Source organism: Pteropus medius, unplaced genomic scaffold, assembly GCF_902729225.1.
Source record: "Pteropus medius unplaced genomic scaffold, Ma_sr-lr_union100, whole genome shotgun sequence".
NCBI classification, from domain to species: Eukaryota; Metazoa; Chordata; class Mammalia; order Chiroptera; family Pteropodidae; genus Pteropus; species Pteropus medius.
In genome coordinates, this window is record NW_024342475.1 from 3027399 (window position 1) to 3049818 (window position 22420).

At 38.6% G+C, this 22420-nt stretch overlaps 1 protein-coding gene across 1 annotated transcript in view; it reads right to left on the minus strand.

Moving 5' to 3' along the window:
* COL4A2 (collagen type IV alpha 2 chain) overlaps positions 1–22420 on the minus strand; it is a 183410-nt gene that overhangs the window by 58134 nt on the left and 102856 nt on the right. Inside the window, exons 5-15 of the mRNA XM_039866280.1 lie at positions 15848–15982; positions 15718–15762; positions 12418–12534; positions 10867–10938; positions 10459–10494; positions 10288–10350; positions 8364–8399; positions 5874–5915; positions 3081–3179; positions 1334–1369; positions 697–747 (exon numbers count right to left, since the gene is read on the minus strand). Of these exons, the coding sequence (XP_039722214.1) occupies positions 697–747; positions 1334–1369; positions 3081–3179; positions 5874–5915; positions 8364–8399; positions 10288–10350; positions 10459–10494; positions 10867–10938; positions 12418–12534; positions 15718–15762; positions 15848–15982 (732 nt within the window). The remainder of the gene's footprint in view (positions 1–696; positions 748–1333; positions 1370–3080; positions 3180–5873; positions 5916–8363; positions 8400–10287; positions 10351–10458; positions 10495–10866; positions 10939–12417; positions 12535–15717; positions 15763–15847; positions 15983–22420) is intronic.

Sequence of the window (22420 nt, forward strand, 5' to 3'; positions counted from 1 at the left end):
TAAGAACGGTACAGATATAAAAAGGGCTGCACTCTAATAAAAGTTGCTGTTCTTATTTTCAGAGATTGTAACAAATGACTTTTTAGTGGTAATGGCCACCAGACAGTTATTATAAGGCCACTTTCTCTTCTTCCTGGCCCATTTCCCAGCTTGCTGTGGCTAGGTTTGGCCATGTGACTGAGTTCTGGCTGATGGGGGGGGGCGGCGGAAGTGGCAGGTGTCATTTCAGGCTACCTTGTGAAGAAGGAGGTCTGTCCTAGGGCATGGGAGCCACAGGTGGCTGAATCTCCTTCAGAGGAGATACTCTCTTGCCCCATATCCCTGGGAACATTTTTGATGGACTCTACATTTTTGTTACCAAAGATTAATCTAGCCTAACTAATACAAGCAGAAATGTGTTTGTGTTCTGTTCCTATCCTTCACCAAATGGAGGTACACAGTTTTAAAAACCCCAGTTACTGGGAGATAAATGATGCGTCAATCAGTGCAGGTACATCTCATTTGCTGTAGTCAATGGACCACTCTGGTTCGAAATGTAGGGTGGGGGAGGCTGTGTGTGTAGAGGTGAAGGGGGTGCGAGGGACATTTCTCTGTACTTTTGGTTCAGCTTTGCTGTGAACCCCAAACTACTCTAAAAATAAAGTCTATTGAAAAAACAGAACAAAACAAACCACAGACATAGAACACATGGTTTACCCGCGGTCCTGAAAAGCCCATGATTCCTTCTTCTCCCTTCAAGGAAATGCCCTAGGAGAAAACACAGAGACCTGAGGGAGTGGCTACCACTTTACTCTTTACTTGCTCAGGGATTCCATTTCTTAGCACCCCGTGGCCACCCTGCCTCTGTGGTTCTCTATTCCAGCCCAGTAGAATGGCAGATTAGTAGAGATCTGCCTGGATCATCACGTATCTAGGATACCAGTCTCATGCCCTCTAGTAAGTATGATGTAGGAAGACTGGGAGCACTGGGGCAGTCATGACAGAGATTGAAAAGAGGGCAGAGTGATTGTATGGCTAGACCCCTAAAACAGAAGCCAGTCCATCAAACCTGCCCCCTTCCCCATATTTTCTCTTTTAAAGAGTTTGGGTTCATTTTATGGACTTCTGAAAATGTTGATTAGCTGGTGTTTATTATGCAAAAAGGAAGACATTCTGAATCTATTTTCTGAAGGAAAGCATAAAAATAAATGATAATGCTTTCTTGCTGTAGACAAATGGGCTGGAAACCAAGAGTCGGTGGGTTGTTACAACTCCTGCACACTACTATTGCAATAGGAACATGTCAAATTTGGGAACCATTAGGGAGAAGAAATATCTTTATTGCGTGACTTACTATTCGTCCTGGTTCCCCCTCACTTCCTTTGTCACCCTGTGAAGAAAATGAAAAACAAGAAATGCTCTTTAATTTGAAAATAGTAATATTTAAAAATTCATCAGGGTTTATGATATGAGGTGAAATATATTTAATAAAACTTCAAACAAGCATTATAAATTAATTGTAACAAACAAATCTAAACTTTGCAGCTCCATATTCAAGGAAAAATGTGCTATTTGTTTTGGGTTTTCATAATATAAATTAAATCATGTTATTTCTGCTGTGATTGCAAGGCTGTCTCTATCTATGTGCTTTCCTTTATCATCTCACAACTGCAGGCATGTAATAACGTCCTGTGGCGGTAGACTATGCCCAGAGAAAAGCCCCAAATGATAATATTCATGTAAATAAAATATGATTAGGAGGGTTCTTTGAAGAAAAGACACATTTGGAATGTGTTAAAACTCCAAGCAAAAATGGCTTTGGAAAGAAATGTTAACACTGTCTGACCTATTTTTTCCACTTCTCTTGGCCTAAAATGGTGAAAGAAATGTAGTGACCGGCGGGGTCCTTGATCTCCATTACTGCTAGGAGAGCACCCAGATCCCTGTGGCCCCAAACTGCCCCCAGCAGGCTGGCTGGGCCCCAGCCCTGGAACCATTGCTTCTTGGTTGTAGAAAACGAAGGGAAAGTGTTTCGGAAGCTTGAGAATCTCAGCATGGGTAGAACCTGCTCTGGCTGGGCTCCATCTTCAGCTCCTGGACAGAGGCCCTACCTGGCTGATGATCAGGTCACCACTAGGAGCCAGAGGCCCGCCCAGAAACCACCCTGACACACTCAGTGGAGATCCTGCTCTTGCCTGGTTGTCCAAGATGTACCACTTTCTCAGTTACACACAACCATTTGCTTCTGACTCACTTCCCTCTGGCATTCTGTCTTACACAAGCCACCTCCTAGGCCACTTTCATCAATGGTCAGGTCACTTAACATTGACCTACAGCTGCCTAGGTTAATGCCCGCCCCCCCGCCAAGGCAGCGGTCATGCCTGCCTCTCCCATGAACGACTAAGCACCCAGACTCCATCTTAACAAATACTTGAGTATTGGGAATTATATTCTATGTTTGAGGTTTTTATTTTGGTTCCTTTTGATTGTGCCTGACTTTACCAGACATTTCACCTGTGGCCTCCTGTAATCCACTCCGCAGCTCTATAAGGAACATGAAGGCTCAGGAGGGTTTAGTGGCCACCTGAACGAGTAAGTGGTACAGCAGGATGCTGAGTTTTATTTTAGACTCCAAGAGTACATTTTTAATCAAATGAAATGTTAATAGACATCATAAGGGCCAGAAAATGAATTTTGATCCCCCAAAACCCCCCACGATGATGCTTTACGTCAGCAAAGAGTAAAAGTAGGGTAGGTTTATGTTGCAGACTATAACATTTTGTTGTGTAGTTTCATATACTGGGTTTGAATTATGCTCTGACTATAATCTATGTCTACACAGGAGACTCATGTACTTAAGGATAAATTGGAGATTTTTTTTATGGATCCTTATGTAGTTTCAAATTTGTCACAATTGTTTAAGATGTGGACTATTGTAGTTATTTGATGGAATGAATAGTTGTGTTTTCAGGCACAATTTGATAGTGAGGCCTTTTCTACTTTGAATGTGATTGTTTGAATAAGATCAAAGAAAGTTACCTTTTTTCCTTCCTTTTTTAAAGTTCGATTGGGAACTGTCAATTTTGGTGAAGCTCCTTTACCTTATATTGATCTGGGTGGAATGTTTCATTCCTGGGCCCGATGATGGCATGATTGCCGTCTGATGGAATCCCATCGGGTCCGGGCAGTCCCATGTCACCCTGTGAATAGTTTAGCAAAGCAGTAGTCTTTACTCGGGAAGACACTACCAAACTTGAGTAAAAGCACAATCCCACCACAAACTACTTTTTTTCTCCTTGCATATTACTTATCACATGTACATTAATTTTGTAGCGTTATATTTATAATATAAAACAAAACTCAATTTAAAATGCAATAACCATAATGTAAAATTATTTGTATCCTATTTGCATTAATAATAGTTAGAATGTCTGCATAAAAACTATTTAGGTTATTCACAATTTGGGGGCTACACGTATCTCCTTATGATGAATTACTATCAAGGAGATTATTAGGTCTGAAGGCTAAAAGTCTTTATGGTTCTTGATATGTATAACTCTATTGCTTTTCAAGATTGGTACCGAGATATAAGAAATGCCTAAGAAATGAAAGACTCCAGTTTCACCATTACTTCACCAGTTAAGGGTGTTTTTATATTCTAAAAAGCAGTATCTTTTTTTTTTTTTAAATTCATTAAAAAAAATTTTCAATTACAGTTAACATTTGATTATTATATTAGCTTCAGGTGTACAGCATAGTGGTTAGACATTTATATAGTTTACAGAGTGAGACCCTCAATAAATCTAGTATATTAACTACATTCTCTATGCTGTACTTTATATCCCATGACTATTTTGTAACTTCCAATTTGTACTTCTTAATCTCTTCACCTTTTCACACAGCCTCCCAACCCCCCTCCCATCTGGTAAACATTAGTTTGTTCTCTGTGCTTCTGTTTTGTTTGTGCATTTATTTTGTGTTTCAGATTCCACATATAAGTGAAATTATATGGTATTTGTCTTTCTCTGTCTGACTTATTTCACTTAGCGTATTACCCTCTAAGTCCATCTATGTCACAAATGGTAAGATTTCATTTTTTTTTCACCTTCTGTCCATGTTTTAATTGGATTTTTTTTTTTTCTGGTGTAAAGTTGTATGAGTTATATCCTCTTGCTGGACTGATCCCTCTATCATCATGAAATGTCTCTCTTTGTCTCATTATAGCTTTTGTTTTAAAGTCTATTTTGTCTGATGTAAGTATTGCTACCTCAGCTTTTTCATTTCCATTTGCATAAAATATCTTTTTTAACCCTTTACTTTTAGTCTGTGTGTGAATCTTTTGATCTGAAGTGGGTTTCTTATAGATGGCCTGTGTATGGGCCTTGTTTTCTTATATATTCAGCCACCTTATGTCTTTTGATAGGAGCATTTAATCCATTTACATTTAAAGTGATTATTGATGGGTATGTAATTATTGCCATATTATTATTCATATTTATGATTTTTTCCCCTTCTTCTTCTTAAAGAAATCCTTTTAACATTTCTTGTAATACTGTTTTGGTGGTGGAGAACTCCTTTAGCTTTTTCTTGTCTGGGATAAAAAGTAGCATCTTTAATAAATATAATATCTCAAAGTTGTTTTAATTTGCATTTTTATCATTAGCAAGAAACACTTTCTTTAATGTGGTGCACAGATGGTGAAACATATAGATCTGCAACATTATTGGGCAACTATCCTAACATATATACTGGCTTGACCTCCCAGGTACTAACTGACATAAAGAAAATTATTGTCTTTTCTTTTGCTATTTCCATGTATAAACTATATAATACTATTTTGAGTCCAGATATCATATAATATAAACCGGAACAAATTGAGATGATGTATTAGCTGCAGAAAGTGGTATTCTAGAGTACTCTGAGCATCTACTAATATACCTAAAAAATACTTAAACTGTTCATGTCCCCTCTATCTACTGGGGCCTGAGGTTCTTCTTCTTCTTTTTTTAATTAACAATTTAAATAAACTTTTTGTAGATTACAGACAGACATTAACTTCATTTCCATTCTATCTAATGTGACTATTCTCTCCTCCACCGAATTATTTCTTCCCAGATTTTTCTTTTTTTTGTTATTTTATTATTTTGTTGTATTTTATTGTATAGGAATTCAAACTTTTATATATTTAGATCTTTCAATGTTTTTCATTTGTAATTCCTTCTATGGTATTAATGTGAAGGGCAAAGTCCTTTTCACACCTGAGTAGTGCAAGTTTGGTGTGCTATTCAATCAAAAAGTAAAATGTAAGAAAAAACAAAAATGCTCAAACAACAAAGCTAAAGAAACAAATCTATTTTTCAGTGGATATGTAGGTTTTGGGGTGAATGCCATGGAGTTGTATGTTGGTGAGGTTTTGCTCCTTGAGTGTGAATGCCACCTTGAGCTTTTCATACACATAATCTCAAATGATCTTCTCAAAGGCCACATGGTCTTTGAATCTTGGCACTGTGGGGAATTATAAAAGTCCACGTGGTCCTGCCTTTGAGCCCAAAAAGAGCTGGCCTTATCACCTCGTCCCTGAGCTGGCTTCACGTTAGTCTGTGGCTCTGGGTTCCGTCTCCTTAATCACCTCTGGATTCTCCATGTTAGAAGACAGCTGAAGTTATGTCTACGTCAGAGGTCTAGGGCTAACCTAGATGGTTGGTTTGTATTGTCTTATTGCTCCATAACTATCACTGGAGTAAGTTGGCGCTTTACAATGATTATCTCCTAAACGAATGGTCTGTTTGCAGACCACCTCAAAAGAACAGCATAAAACATAGTCATTAAAATTATTTATTTCCTAATTACTAAACAGTGCATGCTTCCGTTTTAATCTATTAAGTTTTCTTTACCTTTTCACCCTTTTCTCCATAAAAACCAAGTCCTCGGTTGCCCTGAAAAATCAATGAGTTTTTGTAAGTTTTTAAAAGTCAGTAATCATGCCATTTTTAAATACAAATATGCTCTTAAGAAATTTTTTTATTTTATACTCTAAGCAAAACCTCAAAAACAGTGGACTAACAGTAATTATTTTGTCACTCTAAGGAATATTTTACTGTTTGCCTTTTAAAATATATTCCTTTGTTCAAACAACTTGATGAACAGAAACTTGACTGTCTTATTGATTCTATACTTGCTGTCAGCACTATTGCAGTTCAGGGCCTGTGCTAAATGCTTCACTCTCTCTTTAATCCTCTGTATCACATGATGAGTTTGGACATCATGGGTGGTGAAACCGACATATCCCTTGACCAAGGCTAATAAGTGGCAGTCTTTGATTTGATCCCAGGTCTTTCTGACTCTTAATTGCTCATATATCGTCTCTGCAGGTTAGTGACCCCGAGTGTTTCCTTGGGTCAACTGGCCCCTTTAGATTTAGAAAGCAGCCAGTTTTTCTTCTTGGTTTCCTTTTTTGGAGATCATGATTCATTCCTTCTTCTGCCTCAGCTATTTCTCATTTTGATAAGATAATCCTAATTTAACATAAATATTTCCTACCCTTTAATGATTTTAGGGGATGGTGCTTTTTCAGATTTTATTCAACCTCTTAATCTTCCTTTTTGCCTAAGAGGCAAAGCTAGATCAGCGACTTGGAAAGTATTTAATAGTTTCATGAGTGGGGTTGCCATGTATGGGAGAATCGACTTGATTCTGGTGTCTAAAACAGGCACATATGAAAAGCTATGCAGGTATACCTCGAAGATATTGTGGTTTTGGTTCCAGTCCACCACAATAAAGCAAATACTGCAATAAAGTGAGTCACATAAATCTTTTGGTTTCCCAGTGCATATAAGACTATACTAGAGTATAGTCTTTAAGTGTGCAATAGCATTATGTCTAAAATAACAATATACATACCTAATTAAAAATACTATATTGCTAAATAAGTGCTACCCATCATCTGAGTCTGTTGGAAAAATGATGCTGATAGACTTATTTGATGCAGGGTTGCCAGAAACCTTCATTTTGTAAAAAACACAATATCTTTGAAGCACAATAAAATGAAGTATGCCTGTACTACAAATCCATGCGTGTTATAGAAATAATACTCTTTCCTTTGACCTCAAAACAACTCTGCTTCTTTCCCAAGTTCTCTGTATTCCCATCTCGACAAAAGATCACGCGGGCCATATCTGATCTTTCTCTCTGAAGTAAACTGTCCGCTCTCTCCAATGCTCAGAGATTTTCTGAAAATAAAAGCAAAACCTTTAACTAATTTTTGCTATTTTCGCTTCTTCACCACCTGGCTGGGAGTTGAAATCAAAGCGCAGAAACACAGCCAGGCTAGATTAGAATGCGATTTGCTTGGGCCCCCGTGGTCTCTCTGCCTCATGAGCTGGTTGTCCAAGTCACCAGGAAGTGACCTGGTTGGGGATGAGGGCTGTTTGTGTTGCAGCCAAGTGAGGATCTGAGGCGACCTTAGAGCTTGGCCGCCCCATCCTACATCCGCTTCTCTTGGCTCTGGGCTGTTCCCACCCTGCTTGGGGCTGCCAGACAGTGGGGATCCCAGGGGTGGGGGCAGCAGCCTTAACAAGCTCCAGCCCCAACCGGAAGCCGTGTCAGAGGTGATGGGAGCTGGGGACCTGGGGGTGGTGGCAGCTGAGGTCCCCAGGAGGTCAGAGATGGGATTTTTGTGGAGGCAGGCATGGGAACGTGCAGGCTGGGAGATGTCCTTGGCCATGTGCAGGCCACAGAATGGTCCTTAAATGTTGGTAACAGAGCTCAGTATTTCTGTCTCATGTTGAATTTTGATCAAATACTTCCCTCATACTGAACCTTAGTTCTGTCTCCAAGTTCTAACAAGCCACCTACTTTGTTGTACTCTAAATGACTTAATAATCTTCCTCTGATAGAAACAGTAAAGCTTTGGGCTCTAGCCTGAGTTGAAAATCACTGGCTATATATATCCCTAGAGGCTGATATCTCACTCTTGTAGAACCTAGTTATATCCAGGTAAGAATGCTAATGGCTACTCTATGGAAACATAGCTATAGTTTGTCCATTCTTATAAATTAACACATACAGATATATGAGCTGTCCCTAAATCTATGTTTCTAATCATTCATTACTTAGATCTTCACACAATAGGAATGTTATGTGATTTGCAAACAACAAATCATTCAACACATCCACTTATTTAACGTGTCAGCTACTCCAGATGTACCACTGGATTTATCTTTGGAATTTATAACATCAAGTCTTAAAAACCTACAAAATGATACTCACCCGTGAAATAAATGATATATAGTTGTCAAATGAGTATTTCCATGGCCCAGAAAGATATATTCAAATATATAAGTTTCTCCCTCTTCTCCCTTCCCTCCCCCCAACAACCAACTTACTGGCTGTCCTTTTGGTCCAGGGGGTCCAGGCGGTCCCTGCACAAATACAAAGAAATGTATAAATTGTTTTCTTTATCCCCAGACCCAGATAACATCTGCTAGAAAGCTCTGGGAAAGCCATTCACTGTATATTTAGAACACCATGTAGTATGTATAGAAGTTTCTGATACATTAGTCTCAGCAGGGAGGAACAGCTGGAGGGTACAGGACTGGGGTCAGGCTCAGTTCTCAGAATTTGCTGGCTGTACATGCACAGCTGTTTCGGGTTTGCTTCTCTGAGTTTAGACTTTTGAATTCACCCATGTCCTATTTGTGCTTGCTCTGCTCCCTTTGCAAGGTCCCAGGACCTGTCACTGCAGAGACCGTTTCTCCTGACTCCCTCTGGGGTTCCCCATGGGGCATTATCTAGCACTGTTTGCTGGTGGGTCAGCAAATGTTCACAGGCAGAATTAATCTACAGGCCAATACTGCAGGGTTGAGAGTCCATCCACAAATATCATCGTGTGTCTATCTGCAAAGCTTTCAGCATCAACACTACACTTGCAATGAAGTTTTAAAAGTGCATAAAAAGAACAATTAGTGTTTAAATATAAGTGGACAGGTGGAGGATTGTGGGTGATTTTAATGGCCCATATGAAGAACTTGAAGTTGTCAGGTCAGCTAAGGGCCCGGCAGGGGCAATTTTGTTTTATATTTCTATGAACTGTATATTTAAAGTATAAAACCCCCAAACCATGTGATATGTGTGCTGTGAGCCAGCAACCGTATGCAATAGGAGAGCGAAGAACTTCTTATCATATAATTCCTGTATCATTTCATTTGGCCACATCTTTCACAGCAGAGGGCTATTCGCAAAAATAACTTTCACAGTTATTTTTCACAGTTAGAGTACCAATGAAAGTTACTTTGTAGAAAAAAAATCAATTATTATGATCAACAGTCTGAAGGAAATTTGTGAGTGTTCCCACTGCCAACTATTAGTACAAATGGATCTTCCCAAACATACATCTCCATTGTTTCTCATCATCTGTCCAGAAACTGATACCACAGCCCCCCTTGGTAGTGTCCCTCAGTCTTCAGTAATGGTTTTCTGTGAGTAGGTCTCTCTCACCCATAGCTAAAATTTGTCCTTTTGTAATTTGTCTATTTATCTCATACTAAAAAATGTGGAAAAGGAGAGTCAGAAACCTTCTCGAAGTAGCCAGTTTATCTCTTGGGTTCCTTGAGTAGTGGTAGAAGTGGCCTGAGGGCTGCACAGGCACTAGCGACTCTCCTTTCTCCTCCTGTCCCCTCCTTGCAACAAGCCCTCCTTCATCCAAGTATTTGGCACCTCACTCTATCATTGGATTTGCAGGGGGCATGAACCTGTAGACTGCCATTCAAGTGGGGCACTAGGGCCATCTTACTAATTGATGTCCAATATTTCATTTGCAATAATGGCCATGCCCAGACATGGTACATCTGCTATGACAGCCATGCCCCGGTGTGGTACACCTGCTATGATGGCCATGCTCTGGTGTGATGCACCTGCTATAATGGCCATGCCTAGGCAGAACCCATTTCCTTCTTATCCCCTGTTGGACCTCAGCCTTCTTTGCTTGGGGATGACACGCTCTTTGTCAGTTGGTTAGGTATGGTGTAGAGAGAACTTATACGTGACTGGAATAGCACCCAATCAACACCAATTTTAAATTTGATTGGCAGTGCTCTGGTGACCACAAACTTTGAGTTCTCATTCTTCTATCTTAATAGCAGCAAAATGTATGCAGGGGATGACCTGTTTTGTTTTGACATTTTCTGTAGTGACCACAAACGTCATAGTTGTATTGTGAAGCTTTCGTCTGTATCAATAGTTGGAAAAGCTGCATCTCTAGAGGATGCCTTGGCAATGATCCAAGGGTGAGCACATGCACGTGGTACTTACTGGTCTTCCTGGAATTCCAACTGGACCCATCGGTCCCATAGGCCCAGGGCGGCCGGGAGGCCCCTAAGGACAGGCACCAACAAAAGGCTATTAAGAGAGGTAGACTGGTATTCGAAGTCCTGAATTCTTAAAGTGTTGCTTGAAATATTTTCTAATAAAAATTAAACTTACCTGGAACCCGCCTATTCCAGGCTCTCCAGGTTCACCCTAATTGAGAAGAAATAATTTTAAGAGTTCTAGTTTTTAAGTATCTTTAGCTTTAATTACATTTTATTGTAACACTGGAAACACATATATAAGTTATATCGGCCCTGACAGAACTTGGTAATGTTAATTACCTAATATCTGGGGTATTACAAATATGGCAAAGGGATGCACCCATAGTTACATATAAGATTGAAAACATTCTGAAAGGAAATAAAATGATTTTTAAATCATAATTTTGGATTATTCCATCATTCTATGCATTCCTTCACTCCATTCATTCTCACAACTCACAGTTTCCTTGGAAATTAATTTTACTAGTTAGGAATTTATACTGGATTGCTTAATCAGGTCTCCCGTCTCTAAGAAACTTACCCTGTATCTGTCGCGGTCCTCACTAGACAGAGCATAAGGTTCGCCTTTCTGCCCTTTGGGTCCTTGGGGCCCCTAAAGTAGCACATATATGGTAGAAGGAGAAAATACAAAAAAGTCTATTGACGTTCAATGCATCTTTAGTAATTTGAATGACTAAACATTGACTTTTATGGGCAATGTCTCGTTGCTCTTATAGCTTATTTTAGGTGGTTGTGAACACCAATCACTACGTTCAACCACAAAAATGAGACTTACTTTCACATTTACCTACTAGCATCGTTCTTCAAAGTAAAAATGGAAATACTTTATAGAATTTAAATTCCTTTCAAAAACCCAAATAAATACTTAGTAACCTCATCCTTTAGTATACCAACAGGTTATTTTTCTTTGTAATATTATTTTGTGTTTTCTTTGGCATTAGTGTACTGAAAATATTAACACATGTATTTGGAAGCACCATTTGTGGGAGAGATACTGGGTCATTCTTTAAAACTGGAATTGTGTCAAATATACATGATATGTGTATCCATATGTACATGTATAAATGTCATTATTAATATTTACATATAAAATCAGTATTTTAAAATAATGAATATATTTATTGATAATAAAAGTTATTTTATTAGAATAGACTAGAAAATGATGTAGCTTGTTGAAAAGTTGAACCACATTAAAAAATAATGAGCCAATGAAGCGAGAATTGGAAGGTTAGCTTCAGGGGGAAACAAGGTGAGGGGTGTTTATGACTGTTCTTCCCCACCTTAAAAATATTGTTTTAAATAAAAAGTTTTGCCAAATAAAATGTTAGTATAACTCTGAATCTGCAACATTTTGGTGTTAAGAGGGTAAAATATACTATTGAAAAATATTTCATGATTCTTTGCAAAGACCCTGAAAACTAAATGAGGCCCTGAAATAGATTAATATATGAAAGTTCTTCCATTAAAAAAAATAAACTTCTATATTATATATGCTGAAGAATATCATAGTTCTTCCACGTCACAAAGGATTTTAGAATCTAATAAAGATGGCGATTATAGAGAATTTTGTGACGCTTTAAGCGTTTTAATTTCAGTTTTACTATTATATTATTATTCACTGTTACGTGAATTGGAGCGTGGGAGAAAATGAAGTAACACTTGGGAGAATGTAGTAGTGAACAATATAAACCAAATCAATTATTTTCTATCTAACGTTGAAAGAATGAATGTGGAAAATGAAGTTATATGAATCCAGGAAAATCAAGCCTGTAAGAAAACATAAACAGGGAGGTGTGCTTTGCCCTGATACTGAGGAGACTAGAGCAATTTTTCCTCAGGGTATAAAAGGCAGCCTTAGCATATACCTGCTGCCCTACTGCTGAGTAGTCAGAAGGCAACGCACCCTTCCTCAAAGACAATTTCTTAAAAAGGTCCTCTGTAGGGTCTTCTGGGCCCCACGAATGACAGCCCAGGATATAGTGCCTTTCATACATTTCTGCCAACAAGTGCTAGCCATCCAGGTTCTAGTGCTAACCATGCGAACAGCATGTGCTGTACTGATGATACTCACGGGAGATCCGGGGAAGCCCCCAGGGCCAGAGGGTCCCTGCTGGCCTACGTCTCCCCTGGTCCCGTTGCAGCCATCATAGCCAGGTGGTCCTCTGGGTCCACCTTGCCCAGGATGTCCCTGGGAAAAAGAAAAGTAAGTGAGTCATCTGGCCCACAGGTGTTTTTTCATATAACTGTTTGATAAAATGGTTTTAAATCTTCTCATAAGAGATGTTCCTGGCATGAATCCAAGGGAAAAGATAGCTCAAAATGAATGAATGAATGAACAAAAGATTCATTAGACAAAGGCACATGGCTATAGCTCTAAGCAGGAGAAAGGCTTTCAAGATGAAGTTCTGTTTCTTGCGGGTTTTGGTGAGAAGCAAACCTTCACCTTGCTTCATTGGATGACTGGGAAGACTGTTTTGGCAGGAACAGGTAAGGGTAGATTTAAAACTTCTAAAAAAAAAATTATAGAAACAACTATCTCCCTGTCAGGGACGACAAGGACGCCTTTATCTGTTGTGCCCAACTGACTTTTGATGGCGAGTGGGACAGACCCACATCCTAAACAAGAGATTCACACCTGCAGTGGGAATTCATCAGTGGCTTAGCCATAGGTAAAAGAACTGATTTCCTCATTTTACTTTCTTTGGGAACACTCCTTTTAAGATTTTAAACATGAACTGAAAGTAAGTCAGGTATTCTGAGATGTCTGGTGAGAGAGGGAAGGCAACATGATCAAACGTTTTTTGAATAACTAGAGAGGGTCAGGTGAAGTCTGTGGGCGACTCAACTGCTTTCATTTGGTTCTGGGAGACATCTGAGGGCTGGGTTAACAATCTACAATTTATGTATTACGAGACCATAGACTCTTTTGCTATTTCTTTATACAATGGATGTTTAGGCATATGCTTTCTTATTATATAATTCCTTTAAAATTTCTGATTTTCTAGATGATAGATAACATATATCCCAGAGTGATTTTTCAGGCCATTAGGATATCTTTTAGATTTACTTTGAGAAATTTGGAAAATTTCAAGATAAATGAACGAGTCCTACATAGAGTGCCTATATCCTAAATGATATTAAAAAATACAATGAGAAAAGTAAAATTTTTCTTTTGTTTGCACATCTCTTTGCTTGAGATGTTCAAAGCCATTTCTTTAACTGGTGCCATCAGATAAGAGATCTAATAGACTTTTTAGTCTATTTTAGTCAACCCTCCAGGGGCTCAGAGGAATCCTGATTGTGCCTGGAAATCATGGAGCGCAAGCTCTCCCCAGCTGTCTGATGGCGTTCAAAGTAAAGGCCTTTTTTGGGGGGTCTCTGAAAGGTGATCCTTCAAATTCAGCCTGAAAAAACAAGCTCTGTAGGTGTTCAGCTCAGGATCTGTAGTATTCTGGGATGTTTTCTCTTAAAATGTACCTTATTCTTCTCTTGAATTATTTGTTTGCTATTGGTTTTTCTGACTTGCTTAGAATTGATACGAGTCATTTGAAATTGCATATCAATCTAATCTTCGTTTGAAATTGTGCTTCAAAGAAAAAGTTTGATTATATTGAGCTCAATGTCCATCTCTTATTGTTCAACTGATTAAAAACATTTCTGTATGATAAAAACTTAAGATTTTACTGCACATCACTTTTTATATATAACTTCTAAATGGCTAAAATTACCCAGATCCTTCAAATCCTACATTCATTAATTGCTTAGCTATGACAGGTGACATTTAGTTCTGTAGTTAAAGAGACTACTTTTAGCAGCACCAAGATTCTGTAGAAAATGATCAGTTACCTGCTCACTATGATCACTCCCCCCATATGATGATTACTTCCTTCTTAACTTGTGAAGTATTTGCTTCTAATATTAAATGTGTATGAAATGAAAAAATGAATTAAAATAAGATAGATTAGTTACAATGTTTTTCCATAATGTCCCTCCATTTAAACTCGAATTTCAACTCCAGAAGACAAAAACTAATGAACAGTCTAAGGAGTTCAAGAAAGTTTAAAAATGAATGATTTAGTTTGAGGCAGTTGGTAGAAAAATACTTTGTTTAAACTTTGAAATCTGCAGCTTTTTTAACTTTGCCAATTTCTCAAAATTCTGACTAATGTGAATGTTGTTTCCTTATTTGTTCATATCTGTGTGTTTTGTAACTGGTGTTTCTGTCTGAGCACCGTATCTCAGTGACAGGATCACCAGCCACGCAGGTCTTATGTCTTGGTAATTGTGGCTTCCTTTCCTTAGCTCTGATTGCTTCTTTTTCTATTGCAAAAGTCTTCTTGAATGTGGAGCTAAAGATCTGAAGAAAAAGCATAAATTCTCTATGACGACTCTTTATTCACCCTCTTCCTCTGGTGTCCTGCAGGGGAGCAGTCCTACTGTACAGCCTGGGGGATGAAGGTTCTGTGTGTGTGTGTGTGTGTGTGTGTGTGTGTGTGTGTGCGCGCGCGCGTGCGTGCGTGCACGTGCAAGTATGTGCATGTGTACATGTATACACACGTATGCACGTGTACACATGCACAAGTGTGCATGTGCATGCATGTGTGCAAGTGGATGTGCGTGCATGTATGCAAGCACAGTGATAGAGAACATGGGTATGTAGGGCAAGGGTGCAGACATATTTGTCAATGTGTGAGGATTGTGAAGCAGATGTCCTTAAACTTTAGCAGTGGACAGCGGGGCGGGTCTGAATGTGCGATAAACATATTTATCCCCGAGGCTGGGATCTGCAGGAAGCTGGCCCTGGGAAATCTGCTCACGGATCCCTGTGTAGAAGGCTGTGAGTCAAGTTGCTTTGTTTATTTTTTCTATGCCACAAGAAGTAAAGTAAACTAGGTTAGAAAAACACATTTTATTGCATTTTGAGATTTTTCTCATGGACAAACCATGCCTTTTCTTCTGGTTTATGTGTGGTTACTACAAAGAATTTGAGAAGCTGCACAAATGTTCAGCAGGACTTCATTACATCCATGTTCTTGGCTGCGCTACTCTATATTCAGGTTGTTCTATAGTACAAACAAAATTTCAAGACTGGCTCCTTATTGAGCATATGTGAGCAGCACTCTAGCTTTTTATTACAAAACAATGTCCAGTTTCAGCAAAGTAGCCTCAATTCTGAAGCCGAGTCTAGAAGAACGTTTACAAAGGAAACAATTTGACTGGATTCCATGAGAAAAAATACGCACATGTAACTCCACAAATTTTATGTTATAAACAAAAAAGAAGACTTAGTTCAAGATGTTTCTGTAAGTCATAAATGTATTGCTTCACATGCACACAGTATTTTAAAATTCTAATCTTACAAAAAACTTACGGGAATTCCGTCGGCACCAGGGAATCCAGAAACGCCTCTTGCTCCCTATAAAGAAGGCAAATAAACTTAATGAAAGCCAAGACACCGGCCGCTCTTCATAAAATTAGAGGAAATATCAAGTTTTCCGTACCACATCTCCTTTTGATCCTGTGATCCCGGGAGCACCCCTTTCACCCTTGTCCCCTTTGCGGCCCTGCAGTCCTGGGAATCCTTGTAAACCTGGGGGCCCGGTGTATCCCTGGGGGCCCACTGGCCCTGGCTGACCCTGCGGAAAAAACATACATTCATTTCTCATAATTAACAGCAATGAATGAACATTTTAATCACACTGCTTCGAAACTACACTTTTCATTCTCAAATGAAATAATCTTCAGAGAACACTATATATAAGTTACCATATTCTGCCTTGATGTCCACAAAGTGATGTCCGGCAGAGAAAGAAGTCATAGAGTTTAAAGAAAAAAAATTAAATGTAAGAAAAAATTATCCTAAATTACTAAAGTGATGTTATTGTGAAATGATAATATTGGCCTGGTAAATAATCAACTTACTTGGCTTTAAAAAAAAAATTCCTTTCAGCATTAAAAAAAAAAAGTTCCAAACAGATTTCTAAGACTTTTATCTCTACCTCAGTATAACACATACAATAGATACAGAAATGTATATTGCATTCGGGTACGAAAAAGATCCCCAGATGTTTAAGTGATTAGATAACCTCTCTTTTTGTTCATACACACACTGCAAACACACTGGCGTGGCTGTGCACGTACACATACAGAAAAAACCAAAAGTTTTCTGAAAAATATAAAAATGTTTTCATAGCCATCAGGATGGCTGTCATAAAAAAAAAAAAAAGAAAAGAAAGAAAATTATGTGTTGCTGATGATATGAGAATTGGGAATCCCTATACAGTGTCGGTGAGAATGTAAAATTATATAGCCACTGTGGAAAACAGTACAATGGTTCCTTAAAAATTAAAAATATAATTACCATATGATCCAGCAATTCCACCTCTTGGATAATATTCACAAGAATTGAAAGAAGAGGCTTAAACAGATATTTCTACACTGAGATTCTCTGCGACATTTTTTTTTACAATGGCCAAAAGGTGGAAGCAAAGCATTCATCGACAGATGAATGGATAAACAAAATGTGGGCGATCCATACAATGGAATATTGTTCACCTTGAAAAGGAAGGAAATTATGACACTTACTACAATATGAATCTTGAGGACACTATGCTAAGTGAAATAAGCCAGTCGTAAAAGGACAAATACTGTATGAATCCATTTATGTGAGGTTCCTAGAATAGTCAAATTCACAGAGACAGAAAGCAGAATGGGGGTTGCCAGAGGCTGGGTGAGAGGAAATGGGGAGTTATTGTTTAGTGGGTACAGAGTTTCTGTTTGGGAAGATGAAAAAGATCTGGTGATGGAAGGTGGTGATATTTGCTCAAGAATGTGAATGTACTTAAATGCTACTGAACTGTATAAAAATGGTTAATACGGTAAATTTTGTTATGTATGTTTTATCGCAATAAAAATCAAAAAAGATTAAAAAGGGGTTCTATCTCTCTCCCTAATGGAATTTATGTATTATAGTTATGTTTTAATGAACCTCCCAGTTTAGCCTAAATAAAAAAACAACAACCCCTGTCTTTATTCCTCTTTAAAAGAATGAATCTGCTGTTTATTCATCATACAGAACCTTTATCTGTCAAGCCCTATTTGTTTTTGCATTTCAAATTCCTATCTTGCCTTTAGATTGAGGGGTACTGAGCGATTATTTCTAGTCTTCTTTTGTATTGCCTGTAAGCGACATTTCCTATATAAACTGTACAGCTAACAAGTTTGTTTGTCTTTACAGAATTTTATAATCTATTTGCAACATTCCACACAATTGAGGTGAAGCGAACAATTTTAAAACGCAGCCCAAGCTGCAGTGTTGTCAGAGATGCTTTGGCGTAGAGGGATGTGGGGAGATCTTGCCTCTGAATTTCATTATGATTCCTATGCTGCCCAGTCCTTTAGATATTGGTCCCAGGTGTGGGGGAAGCAGTTAAGACATTTTTTCGGGGTGTAAGACATGGTAGATGAGAGCTATCCCAAAGCTCAGGACCCTTGTCTCCTCAGACAAAGGGGAGTTTTGGGAAGTCCCCTCAGGCCTTCTCTGGGCCAGATCAGAGTTTTAGAATGGTTCTACCCTCTACATGTTCCAGAGAGTCTAGTCAATGCAGAAATCAGCAGATACTCACCTAGGGTAGCCTGACTGCAAGCATCTTACGTCACAGTGAAGCCATGTATTTAAAATCTTTGAAGAATATGATAAAAGTGGGGCTATCGCCACTGTTTCTTCTTAGTTATGAAGAATTTGTGGTCACAGACAGAGAGCTCTGACCTTGGATGCATGATATCCCAGGCTCGCTCGTGTCTAATTCTAGTCAGGGGTCTTAATATGCTACATCTGTTGTAAGCTTGGGGACAAAACATGCTCTGATTCTGACTTTTATGGATCTTTCCCAGTTGTGCTCATTTTTGTTTTTTTGTGGCTCTGTCAGAATATAGTCTTCTTGTGATTATATGCGATGCCCCGAAGCCTTCAAGTTTCCTTAATTATGGTGAGACTTGCCAGTGTTTATAGGAAGCAGCCATTGGGGGATAAAATGTTCTTCATTACGACTGCCATTTTTCCTATCTATAGACTACATCTCGAGCCGAGGGAATTACTGTATAGAACCAACCTAGGGGAACATCTACTACTAACCAAAAGGAAATACTTGTGTCTTAATGATGAAAAGCCACATTCTTGTCTTGCACTCATTAACCTTTTCTCAATTCTTGTCGATGGGGAAAGTGACTAAAGACATCACGTACTCATTTCCCTTCCATTGTCAGCAAACTTCTTTGTAACTTTTATTTCTTGGATGGAAAGTCTAACTTTAGGCATAAAACTCCAGTCTTTCATTTACTGGAGCACGTTGTCAGTATTTTCTTTTTATTGAGGTGAAATTCCCAAACTATAAAACTCACCATTTTGAAGCGGCTTCTTCACAATGTCCTCTATCCATCATCTCTATCTAGTTCTAAAACATTTCATCACCCCAAAAGGGAAGCTCATACCCGTTGATCAACCACTACCATGCCTCCTCACCCCCAGTCTCTGGAAAACACCAATCTGTTTCTGGTTTCTACAGATTTATTCATTCTTGATATTTCATATAAATGAAGTCATATGCAAGATATATGACTTTTTGTGTCTGGCTTCTTTCGCTTAACATAATTTTTTTGAGGTTCATCCATATTACAGCATGTATTAGTACTTCATTCACTTTTATGGCCAACTGATATTCCATCGAACGGATAAATCACAATTCGTTGTGAATAGTGCTGTGAACATGCATGCACAAGTATCTGTTTGAGCACCTGTTTTCAATTCTTTTGGGTGTAAACATAGGGTGGGATTGCTGGATCCTGTGGTAATTCTATGGTTAACTTTTTGAGGAACCACCATACGGTTTTCCACACTGGCTGCACCATTCTATATTCCTGCTGACAGTGTATAAGGGTTCCAGATTTCTCCACATCCCTGCTAACAACTGCTATTTTCTATGAAAAGAAATTATAGCTATCCTAGTTAAGTTGGTGTCATTCTAAAAAGCTCATGTTGAGCTTCTGACATATGGGACATTTTACGAAATTCCGTCCAGTTTCTGCCATGGGGGAAGGGACAGGAAGAGTCTGGAGATAATAAGAATCATAGCCTTGTCCTCTGGGACTGACCCCTCATTCCTGCCACGGTGGAAACCCTGGGTGGCTGGGACTAAATGAACATTTACGTCACAGTCCAAGGACTTTCACATGTATGTTTTGGTCATCAAGGACTGAGATTTTCCCTAAGATATCTTGCCCACGTGGACATCTAGTGTGTTTGTTAAGAGCAGCTGGAACAACCAGGTAAATAAAAAGGATTTTCCTCTTGTTAATCATCATCATTACCGACTTCCATCCTCAGCTGAAAAGTCCCAATGGGAAAAGTTATTTCCATCTCTTCCTTTCCTTTTATAATAAGTGATGTTAAAAATAAAAATTACCCCAGAAAGAGTAAGACTTTACTTTAAATATCTTTGCATAAACTTCAAAAACTCCTAAATTTCTGAAGCTTCTAAAATTCCTGCAATACACTTGATAAAAATATTTCCACAAAATATTTATTAAACGCCGACAGACCTCATCCTTGCCAGAGAATTTGATTTGTATAGGTAATTACTTCTCAGGAAATAGGAAAATGAAAAGTATCATTTAATTGCATATCTTCTGGGATGAAGCGATGTTACAGGTATTAAAAAATGGTTTGTCTCATTTTACCTCTATGATAAATGCATAAAGTAGGCATCTCCCCCACTTGCGAGAGGAGAGACAATGGGGTAGGGTGCTTGCGAAGGTTCGGTAGGAAGAACTGACTGTTACGCAGTTAGGTCTTCGGAGCGGGACTGTGTCTGAAGCCTTCCAGTTTTTGTTATACTCTTGCTGCTCAGAGTGAGATCTGTGAGCTGAATCAGCCATATGGGAGCTTGTGAGAAATGCAGAGTCTCAGACCCGGTCCAGACCTCCTGACCTGCATTGAACATGATCCTCAGGAGGATTCTTAGCACAGTGAAGCCTGAGAATCACTGCATGACCCCACCTTCCTTCCCTTCCTGACTTTTTTTGGGAAGACAAGTTTCTTTTAATAAGAAAAATTTCTTAAGCATGAAGTCGGATCTCAGAAGAAAGGTCAGGCTTCCTGAGTTTGGCAGAGGAAAATCTAATTTTTAACTTTGTAGAATACTATTTCTAATTAACCTTTCTTGGTCTTATGCTTCAATAAAACCAAGATCTCTGTAACAATACAGAATGAACTTTGATCACTGTCAGGATGGAAGGTTGCACAATGACTCTCTTCTTTTGAAATCACTCTTGGAGTATGTGTGGGATGCTCAGGGTCAGTTTTGGAAGCCAAAGTCTGAAAAGTGGATAGAATGGGTCCAGACTTGAATACACATTGCTTAAATACCACGACGATAGAGTGAATGCACGTAAAGTCCTGAGACACTTACTAAGCTTTCATGAATTTGGAATTTTCACTTCCAAGAAAAGGGGCAAAATATAATCGAATATGTGCACATGTAGAACACCTGCAACTTCAGACTGCAAAATAAAGGTAGAAGACTGACGATTAATCAGAGCCCCAAGAAATTTCACATTCATACAACCCCAAGGTTGTGGTGCCTGTTTCCATTCATAGTTTATTAACCTTAAAATCCACCTTGGGTAAGGGAGTAAAAAAAGCTTTGTTTGTCAGAGAAGAGAGATGTTTCTAAGGATAAAACCTGCTTTACTGGACATCAGGATTTTTAATCTACAGTACAGTATTTTCCTGGTAGAATAAGAATTAATCTATAGTACAGTATTTTCCTGGTAGAATAAGAGTAAGCTCTCATGATTTACTGGTCAGCATCTGAATAGTAGGAAATCCCTTCTTCCTAAGTTTACTCTTCCTGTCTCGCCTTTTATGGGCTCTGGGCGCCCCACCAGACACCACATATCCTCTAAAGTCTCCCGGGTGACCCCTCCCTTCCTTGGCTGTTGTGGACGTGTTCCAGGCCTTCCCGGCTTTCCGATGCTGCAGCTCTTGGTGACTCTCAGGGGATTCCAGCCTAATTCCCAGCTTATCCTGTAGGCTGTTCAAACACATTTGAAAATATGTAAAACGGCCCCAAACGCAGGAAGGGCTACTTTGTAGGATCCAGGAAGACAATTCCTCCATCTAAAATTTCGAATTAGTCACTGTTCTTAGGGATGATCATTAGCATTTGTGAACAATTTTTTCATCACTCTGGTAGGATGAAGTAATATCACATTCCAAGCTAATATAATGTGAAGGTAGTATTTGACAGTATATTTCATATATATTAAATATCAGTAAATAACGGGCAACTGCCTATTCCATGCAAAACAGACAGAACTGATGTTAAATCTGCCACATTTTGCCCATAGCTTATTACTTAATACGTACCAAAACACTAGCACTTTCCCAGATACTATTCCAAATGAGTTCCGCCTACATGAGGCAGAATTATATGGGCTCTTGGAATTCCCGCTCTCCAAAATTATCTGACACAGATTCTAGAACTAGTGTCAACATAAAGAAAATAACATCCATATGCATAGAAACAACCCTGACCCTACCTCTCTCCATTACAGACATTTAGTCAAATGGATCATAGACCTAAATACGAAAGCTAAAACTATAATATTTCTAGAGGAAAATATAGGGAAGAATCTTTGTGACTTGGATTGGCAAAGTTTTCTTAGATAAGATACAAAAATCATAAACCATAAAAGAAAAAAAAAGACTAAAAAGTTTAATCTTCAAAAATATTGTTAAACAGCAGGCTATAGACTGAAAGAAATATTTACAAAACATATATCCAATAGATTACTTTTATCCAGAATATAGAAAGAACTCCCAGAAACCAATAAGGAAATGAACGGCCCAACTGAAAAAAAATGGGCAAAAGATTTGAAATGACTCTTCACCAGAGAAGATGTACAGATGGAAAATAAGCTCCTGAAAAGATGCTAAACATCATTGGTCTTCAGGTAAAGTAAATTAAATCCACAGTAAGATATAACTGCAACCTACTAGAACGGATCACACACAC